The sequence below is a fragment of the Ceratina calcarata genome, unplaced genomic scaffold, assembly GCF_001652005.2.
Source record: "Ceratina calcarata isolate Rehan_Ccalc_2016 unplaced genomic scaffold, ASM165200v1 scaffold435.2, whole genome shotgun sequence".
In the NCBI taxonomy this organism is placed as follows: Eukaryota; Metazoa; Arthropoda; class Insecta; order Hymenoptera; family Apidae; genus Ceratina; species Ceratina calcarata.
The window spans coordinates 63,260-71,772 of NW_017167275.1; the positions used below are offsets into that span (position 1 = coordinate 63,260).

The 8,513-nt window shown below is 49.3% G+C and overlaps 5 protein-coding genes across 5 annotated transcripts in view; 2 read left to right on the plus strand and 3 right to left on the minus strand.

The window, feature by feature from the left end:
* The first annotated feature begins 107 nt into the window (after nt 1-107).
* RpS2 (ribosomal protein S2) lies at nt 108-1,499 on the plus strand. The gene is made up of 3 exons (XM_018027975.2): nt 108-197; nt 543-891; nt 980-1,499. The coding sequence occupies exons 2-3, from the start codon at nt 544-546 to the stop codon at nt 1,472-1,474; spliced, it is 843 nt and encodes a 280-aa protein (XP_017883464.1). The 5' UTR covers nt 108-197; nt 543; the 3' UTR covers nt 1,475-1,499.
* Nucleotides 1,486-2,250, minus strand: l(2)37Cg (RNA polymerases I and III subunit AC2 l(2)37Cg). The gene is made up of 3 exons (XM_018027977.2): nt 2,168-2,250; nt 1,964-2,061; nt 1,486-1,874 (listed from the first exon to the last, which is right to left on the minus strand). Exons 1-3 carry the CDS (start codon nt 2,183-2,185, stop codon nt 1,682-1,684), a joined length of 309 nt encoding a protein of 102 aa, XP_017883466.1. The 5' UTR covers nt 2,186-2,250; the 3' UTR covers nt 1,486-1,681.
* Nucleotides 2,251-2,603: 353 nt separating this feature from the next.
* CRIF (growth arrest and DNA damage-inducible proteins-interacting protein CRIF) lies at nt 2,604-3,769 on the plus strand. Its single transcript, XM_018027976.2, has 2 exons — nt 2,604-3,083; nt 3,206-3,769. Exons 1-2 carry the CDS (start codon nt 2,626-2,628, stop codon nt 3,552-3,554), a joined length of 807 nt encoding a protein of 268 aa, XP_017883465.1. The 5' UTR covers nt 2,604-2,625; the 3' UTR covers nt 3,555-3,769.
* LOC108626929 (putative serine-rich protein C215.13) lies at nt 3,712-7,323 on the minus strand. The gene is made up of 5 exons (XM_018027883.2): nt 6,440-7,323; nt 6,032-6,362; nt 4,978-5,241; nt 4,554-4,867; nt 3,712-4,444 (listed from the first exon to the last, which is right to left on the minus strand). Exons 1-5 carry the CDS (start codon nt 7,299-7,301, stop codon nt 4,236-4,238), a joined length of 1,980 nt encoding a protein of 659 aa, XP_017883372.1. The 5' UTR covers nt 7,302-7,323; the 3' UTR covers nt 3,712-4,235.
* Nucleotides 7,324-8,307: 984 nt separating this feature from the next.
* Nucleotides 8,308-8,513, minus strand: part of Ts (Thymidylate synthase) — a 7,116-nt gene continuing 6,910 nt past the window's right edge. The window contains exon 5 of the transcript XR_003389449.1: nt 8,308-8,393. The gene's annotated coding sequence lies outside the window, so the exon portion shown is untranslated. The remainder of the gene's footprint in view (nt 8,394-8,513) is intronic.

Genomic DNA, 8,513 nt, shown 5'->3' on the forward strand with positions numbered 1-8,513 from the left:
AAATAACTTCGCTCTGTACATACGTGTATATATAGATGACCATTCGTATTTCGTGTAGTTTCTTCTTTCTGCATAATTGACCGCGTGGTGCAGCACTTGTACGGGAAACACGAAACGCTGGACGTGTGAGCACTCTTGTTTATTCACTAGCAACGATCCTTCTTCTTCCGTAACCGTGATCAGAAGAAAGAAGTAACGTAAGTGGCATCCAATATTTTTTCCAAAATTTCTGTCGGGAAACCTCGATAGGAACGTGCGTTCGACGATGAATCGACGATTCTGAAAGATACACGATTTTCACAAAGTTCGGAAAGCGATGGGATGACAGTTGGCCGATTTAAAATAAATCTCGCGATCGCACCACGTGTTGTGGCGACTGCCAATCGATCTTTCTGTTGTCGTCTCGCAACAAACGTTCCATTCGAAATTTGTATATTTTTAATAAACTGAGACTGTATGAAATATAAATACTTATAAAGGTGGCTGACTATTCGTACGCTGGTCAGGATTCATCTCATTGTTTCAATTAAACTGTGTAACAGAATGGCGGACACTGCTCCAGCCGCGCGTGGAGGTTTTCGTGGAGGATTCGGGTCTCGCGGTGGCGGTGACCGTGGCGGACCGAGGGGTAGGGGCCGCGGTGGCAGAGGACGTGGCCGTGGTCGCGGACGCGGCAAAGAGGACAGCAAAGAATGGATCCCAGTGACCAAATTGGGTCGCCTCGTCAGAGATGGTAGGATCGAGTCGCTCGAGCACATCTATCTTTTCTCGTTGCCGATCAAGGAATACGAGATCATCGACAAGTTCCTGGGACCCGAACTAAAGGACGAAGTCCTGAAGATTATGCCCGTGCAGAAACAGACCAGAGCCGGTCAACGTACACGTTTCAAGGTACGCGCGCGAGACGAGGCATCGCGATTTCATTGTTTAATGTACGCGATTCTTCTTTACTTCTTATTTGTTCGTTTCACACACACAGGCTTTCGTGGCTATTGGAGACTACAAGGGGCACATCGGTTTAGGAGTCAAGTGCTCGAAGGAAGTAGCCACTGCTATTCGCGGTGCCATCATCTTGGCTAAACTTTCGGTCGTACCTGTGCGCCGTGGTTACTGGGGAAACAAGATCGGGGATCCTCACACGGTACCCTGCAAGGTGACCGGCAAGTGCGGCTCTGTTCAGGTGCGATTGATCCCGGCGCCTAGAGGTACCGGTATCGTGTCCGCGCCCGTACCCAAGAAACTGCTGCAGATGGCTGGCATCGAGGATTGTTACACCTCCGCCAGAGGATCCACTTGTACTCTTGGCAACTTCGCCAAAGCAACGTACGCGGCCATCGCAAAGACTTACGCGTATTTGACGCCGGATCTCTGGCACGATCAGGCGTTGAGAAAAGCCCCGTATCAAGAATTCGCAGACTACTTGTCTAAGAATCACAGAGTCGTGGGAGGACAGAGACCCGCAGAGGTTGTTTAAATCAATAAAACTTCCGTGCTAAATCTGTTCTATTTCATTATTTTTCATCTCTTCGATGTTTACCGATCGTTGACTTCATCATACCGCTTCATCTTACTTCCAGCTCTCACAATTCCCCTAATGATGAACCAGGCCTGACTGTGTCATCTATTTGGTCACTCATGTTTGGAAATATTGGTCGTGAAACGTCTCGATGCGACTATATCTTCATACGCCCGACGATCGAGCCGTTTTGTAAGCCTCGTCGAAGCTTTCTAAAGTGTGATCGCAAATTTTCTCGAACTCTTCCAATCCTCTCCTTAATACATCTATCGCGTTTCCCTCCTTCGCTTGAATCCTCAAGTAGATGTTTCCTTCTGCCGGATGATTGATAAAACAGGCGCAAAATTCTACGTCGGGACTGAAACGAGAAACGAGGCGTGTGCCGCCGTCGATCTTATTACAATTAACGTTCGCTCGTTGGTTCATCACTGATGTACACACACTTACTTTTGCGAAATAACGGCTACCAAAGAATTGCCCAAGGTGTAACCTTCTCCCATGAATACGAACGTTTTGCATTTGTCGGATGATTGTTCATCGGCAACCTATCAATTTCAATTTTCATTCTATCTTTGTTTTATGCGATCAAACGTATTTTAAAAGAGAACCCTAGTGGAACATGGTGTTTCGTCGTCTATAAGCGCTGCGTACCTGTGCTAGCCGACCCATATTTCCACTTTCTCGTCGTCTTCGTCGTCCTTCTCTTCCTATTCCTCTCTCTGTGTACCATTCACCACTGTGTACGTACACCAAACTAGTCCAGCTCTTGTTCGTAGTCGATCGTGGTTAGGTAACCTAACCTAACGTAATCGAGAGATGTGTTGTTTTGCGTAGAGAACGACCGGAGAAGTAATCGTGGAAGAAACACGTTTTCGTCTACTTTGAACAGTTTGAACGAATGGAACGATGCGACGTACAATCTGATCTACTATCGAAACGTATCCGACTGAGCGACAGTATATTAACCTAACCTGTTTGTAGTTTCGTGGTTCACTTTTTTTATGTAGTAGTCGTAGCCGACGACGTACCGATAATTAATCGTCGGTATTCCGCGTTACGTATCAGGCGCGAGCCTGTAAAGCGACAGTAAAAAGAAAGTTTGTCGAAAAATGTCTGTGAAAGTATTGCTTTTCAACGTACACTTACGTTCACGATTTCAAAGTATCGGCGCGAGGTGGTACTGTGCGAAAATAACTGCAGCCGACAAAGTCCTCGAGTCCGCCGATGAAGAACCGCTCTACGTTGAAGAGGAAGCGGATCCGGCGGAACTAAACAGGAAAAGAAACAAGTCGAGACTCTCGACCGCCCACAGAAACGTGCTGCTCGAACAGAGACCTTACGATGAATCCATAGAATGGTATCACGATACCGTCAAGTATAAGAAACGAATACTGGGTAGATACGGAATGAAAGCATTGGGAGTACCCGCGGGACTCGCCTGGCCCACTCCTCAGGAAGTCGAAGAAGCGAAGGAGTATGAAAACTTCAAATATCCTCGGTCGATTCAAGATAGATTCGAAACGATCATGGAGCAGAAGAAAAAAGAGGAAGAGGCTACGATGGCAAGGTACGTGCTACGAAATTCTAATTTCCTTTCTTTCCTACCATCTGACCAACATCACCACCACCACGATCACCACCACCACCACTACCGGCGCCGCGTGTATGCATAAATCTTTTTGTCCGCAGGCAAGAACACATAGCTGCCAAAATGGCCAATATGGAACAACTGATAAACGATGTGCAAGCTAGAATCGCTAAGAAACAAGAGCAAGAATTGGAAGCTAAATTAAGAAAGGAACGGAAGATCGAGGAGATCAGGCGCCAGTTGATCGGGGAAGGTATCCTGGGCAAGGAGAAACTGGCCGAGGCGTTATCCCTGGCCGAGAAAGAGGAGAAGAAGAAAAAGAAGGAAGCTAAAAAGGCAAAGTTGTTGGAAAGGGAGAAGAAATTGATCGAACGATTGACTGTAAAGCAACACGAACAACAGAATACCGAAGAACCGGAAGGAAACGAGGCAGAGGCTAAAAAGGAATAGGACGCGGTACAAAGAGAACGCGCGTTGCCTCGTAAAATGGTCATAAAGTCAATAGATGAAATGGAGAAACGATTTACACTTATACATCGTACGTTGAATCTGATAATTTTCCTTTCTTCGTTTCCTTTCTGTTCACAAATAACAACGACGACGTACATACGTCTTAGTAAATATTGTATTTTCTTTTGTAAAATACAAAAAAACGTTGCACACTACACTCTGCAAGGGCTGAAAGAAAACTATACTAAGGCATAGTATTAAATGATTCGACGGGGTACGGACACGAGTCAACGGTATTCAGATTCGCTGATGCGAGGATCGATGACGATTCGCGAGAAGGAAATTTCTGGACCATCTTTATTTTGGCCGGCGATCGCCAGCGTATATAAATTTCGTTGATGCATCAGAAAAAAGTAGTAGTAGTAGTAGTAGCAGTAGTAGTAATATTAGTCGTAGCAGTGTAGCAGTAGTAATGATGATAGTATAAATAATAGTAGTACTAGTAGTAGTAGTGAGAAGAAGAAATCAGCTTTCGGCCGTCATCGACTCTTTGAATTCGCTTTCATCGATAACATCGACGCGAACCTCTTCCGCGATGTTCGCGCGATCGGAATCTTGAATATCCTGCAGCCGCGCCTCGTCGATTACGATCAATCGAAGCAGCCTGTTCTTCTCCGTGTGTCAGGCAGACTGAATCTGCGACGGAGACGACAGTTCGTAAAATTGAAAACTCAGTTCCTCCCCAAATAGATTTTCGGGCACGATGATTTCAGGTTCGATCATGTTCATGCCGAAGGTAGTCGTCGGATTCAGGTCCGTGACCAGATAGCCTTCGCTGATGAGTCCACACTCCTCCGCGACCACTTCCTTCGATACCGGATTTAGGAAATCTGCGCGAAACGATACGTCGAATTATGTCGCCGAACAGAATGCACGAACGATTTTACGAGACACGAACGATCCGATTGAAACGATCGTTCGCAACGAGAATTTCGTTACCGCTCTCTTTGACAACGGGATAATGGATTTCGTGCGTCCGCTGAGCAGCGGCGGCGGCAGCGGCCGCGGCGGCGGCAGCGACGGCGGCTGCGGTAGCGGCAGCCTGGGACGAGTCGTGTTCGGTGGTCTCCGACACCATCATTGGAACAAGATACTGCACTTCCACTTCTTTCTTGATACCGCTAAGAATTTCTTCGGCGCAATGCTCCAACGTTACCGAGTTCACCATGCCTTCGGCTTCGTCTTCCGTGGACGGTTGCTGGGTCGTTATGCTCGCAGTTGCCGCTTCCAATTCGTCTATCGGACTGATCTCGCTGCAAAACGTACACATCGATAAATTGCGGGTCGAATAAACCGCGACGGATCACACTGGGCTACGCAGCAGTTGACGAGACGAACGGAACGGAGATCATGGGTGGGTCACCTGCTACATTTCCTCGAGTTCTCGATTTCCGGCACGGCATTCGTTTTGCCAGCTTGTTTCATAGACGAATTATTAAAGGCATTGCTGGTTGGATCGATGATTTGCCTGGGCCTGGAGTCCATCGAACGATTCGCGATCGCCCACAGATGACCAGCTCCGTGCGGCGCTTTCGACCCCTTCCTGAAGTGAGGGTTTATCGAGAGATTGTGCCGAACGGAATTCTTCCAACGATCGTCGTTGCTCTTGTAGTAGGGAAAATGTTCTCTGAAATTCGTTTTCGAGCCGATAAACACCGAGAATTATTCGTCCAGGGGTATTAAGTTCCAGGGGTGAGACGATCGAAGCTAGTACCGCGCGTACGTCAGCCAGGCGTCGGTACACGTTTGTTCACCTGGCCGCGGCGATATCGCGGCGCGTTACACGCCAACGCGTGGCTCTAATCGTTTTCCCGGTTTTAGGAGAGGGCGAAAGTAGAGACCCGTCAGCGACGTACAGTATCGACCGATACGATCGAACGAGACGAAAGACAGCGTCGCATCTGGGGACGCCGAAAAAACGCGTTCGCCGGTCGCAGAGTCGACCGAGTAGCTCTCAACGACACGCGAAGCAAGCAGTTGCACGTATTTAGTACGTTCGAGGAAATATGGAACAGTCGAAATTCGTACGATTAGTCGGCCAGCATCGACGCGGGGCGCGATTCGTCAGCGCGAAGGGTCGCGTCGTTACAATTACGATGGTACCCCTTGGCACCGCTGCCCTCGCTACGGTGCGATGGTACCAGCTGGTACTAGCTTCTCGACTCCGTCGCAACCCTCTCCCGTCCTCTCAACCCCGACGGTCCCGTCCCCGACACGAATGCGCGTAATTTACCGACTCCGCGTTTTCACCTGTTCGATCGCAAGCTCGCCGAAACACCACGCTATATAGACATAGCGAACGTTGAGAACTATTCGGATAGATATCGGAGATACAAGACGAGGCGAATCGTCCTCCCAACGATACGTACCTCTAACTATCGTTTCATCTTTCATTTCTTTTTTTCGACGATACTCACGAGATCCATTGATAAATAGCGGACACCGTCAGCTCCCCCTTCTCTCTGAGAGCGTGCTCGATCAGTTCCGTGTACGTGAAGGGAGGCTTCTTCGGTCCGTTACACCGGGAGGACGTAAAATTTCGATTATCGAGACTGGCGTAGCTGCACTGGTTCGACGACGACGACAACAACGACGAGGACAACGACGACGTCGACGATGAAGATGACGACGACGAGGACGACGCCGACGATTCTTGCAGAGACGACGAATTATTCTCGCCGTAACTTCTTCGGGTGTCGTTCGCGTAGCCAGATCCGTAAGCACGTCCGTTTATCCTGGTTTTCGTCCCTGTATGCGAGAAAAGCGAACGTTTCCATGAGCTTGTTGTAAGGCTGTAAGTTACGAGTGACACCGACGATACGCACCGCTGTGAGCGTCTCTGGAAAAAGGCGCGGCGACGACGACCGACGAATTGTCGTCGGAGACCTCGATGAAAGGGTCCAGCTTGAAATCCAACAGCCAAGAAAGATTTCCGGTCTCTTGGTCGTCGAACTGTTGCTTTTGTTGTTGTTGTTGTTGTTGTTGTTGTTGTTGTTGTCGTAGAAACTGTTGTTGCTGACGATCGGTGGGTGACGACGACGACGACACGTTGGATCTGCTCTGTTCACGCTCGGAAACGGCGATCAACGGCGCTTGCCAGTAATCCGAACCGTGAATCACGTAGTCCGTTTCATCGACTCGCATCTCCCGTATCGCACGTTGCCGTCGTTGTTGCTGGCCGTGTTCCAACGACGACGACGACGACGACGACGACGACGACGACAACGACGACGACAACGACGACGACGAAGAGGACGACGGGGTGGCGGGCGAAGCCGCGATCTCTGCAACGTTCTCCGGAGACTCGAGCTCAGAGACGGTGGTCCAAGTGCAGTTGGTTCCGTCGACAAGTAGAACCTCCAGCCTCGCCACCGGACACACCTCTTCCATCGCCACGGCTTCCTGGCCGGATAACGGCGAGAATAGGCCAACACCGGCGGTGGTATCGTCGCTGCTCGTCACCGCTCGACTCGAAGCGATCGCTTCCAATGGATCGGCGACCTCGACGATCTCTCGATATCGCGGAAACCGTTTGCGATCGTTCTGTATCTCCTCGCAGAAACCGTCGATGTCCTCTAGCTCTTCGAAGATCCGTTTCCTTCCGGTGCGGTCATCCGACGACGGTTCGTTCGCCGCCGAGATACCGCCACCGCCGTCGCCCCCGGTGCCGGAAGATGGCCCGATCATCCTACCTGGGACCGGAGGCGAATCAGCCTACGCGAACGTTCACGGGGAAACGATTCACCGAGGATCTTTCATCGAACGATTCTTCGGACGGGCTCGTTTCTCTTTGGGACAAGTTTCCGCGGGACTTGTTTCGTACGCGTAATCGGTTATCGTGACCGTTCCACCGAGAGGTAAAGTACTCACGGCTCGAGAAACGCAGTCACTGCAGTTCACAGGGTTCAAAGGGGTCGTCTCATCTCGCGAACCACACCGTCGCGTCGTTTCGTTATCCTTTCCGATTCCGATTCCGATTCCTCTTCCTCTTCCACTTCTTCCACTTTGTGCATGCACGCAGCACGACGTGATCACCTTGCGATCGGACGTTTTTCGAATATCTACATGATCAACTTCGGATGGCGACTGTTCGCTTTTTCGTATTTCAACTGTTACGCGGCGCGATGCATGCGCATGGCCGAGCGAGCCTATGTACGCCTCCCCCGCGATACGTCTAGCCCAGCTCACTCGAACTGGAAGGGATTCGCGGCGACGCAACACGCACCTAAGGACGCCCATGTCCTGTCGAATGTGAATCATGTGAACGGGCATCTTTTTTGATCTTTCAATCATCGTCCGGTGTTTTCAAGATTTCGGACGTTCGAGTCGTAATTGATAATCCACGATTTAAATACTGTTGTCGCAATCACTCGATACCCCATATCCAAAATTTTAGAATGTAATTCTTTCATCATTGAACTGAAGAGCGGAATTACTCGTACGAGTTATACATAATGATGTATCTCTAGTTTAGACGTCGTGTCTACTCGAATCTACTACATTATTATATATATATATATATATATACCTACACATATGTATTTATGTATGTATATAGGTACACATACGTCAATCCCGTCAGGTCGTCGAATGATCATAGAGTTAATAGATCCTCTGTGCGAATGATAAGTCGAGTTCCTGCCTTCTGCCGGCATGCAACTCGAATTGCTCCCAATTAGGTAAAGTCATCTATCGAAAGGGATGGAGGTGTCGATTTTGGTGTGAACTGCGAGAAACCGAAGGTCTTGACGGTTTCATCGCGTACGTGTATCCGTCGTCCTAAGAAATAGTAGGTAGGTATATAGCCGTGTTCGGAGTTCGGGGTCAAGGTGGTGGCTACAACACAGTAATGAAAAGAGGCGAAACGAGCGAGCGAGCGAGCGAGCGAGCGAGCGAGAG

Bases quoted from the DNA above. Each gene is read 5' to 3' on its own strand.
- CRIF (XM_018027976.2), top strand. From the start codon at position 2,626: ATGTCTGTGAAAGTATTGCTTTTCAACGTACACTTACGTTCACGATTT. The intron at 3,084-3,205 runs GTACGTGCTACG...TTTTGTCCGCAG, and splicing joins GAAGAGGCTACGATGGCAAG to GCAAGAACACATAGCTGCCA.
- LOC108626929 (XM_018027883.2), bottom strand. From the start codon at position 7,301: ATGATCGGGCCATCTTCCGGCACCGGGGGCGACGGCGGTGGCGGTATC. The intron at 6,363-6,439 runs GTGCGTATCGTC...TCTCGCATACAG, and splicing joins TTCCAGAGACGCTCACAGCG to GGACGAAAACCAGGATAAAC. The intron at 4,445-4,553 runs GTAACGAAATTC...CGTTTCGCGCAG, and splicing joins TCCCGTTGTCAAAGAGAGCG to ATTTCCTAAATCCGGTATCG.
- RpS2 (XM_018027975.2), top strand. From the start codon at position 544: ATGGCGGACACTGCTCCAGCCGCGCGTGGAGGTTTTCGTGGAGGATTC. The intron at 892-979 runs GTACGCGCGCGA...TCACACACACAG, and splicing joins GTCAACGTACACGTTTCAAG to GCTTTCGTGGCTATTGGAGA.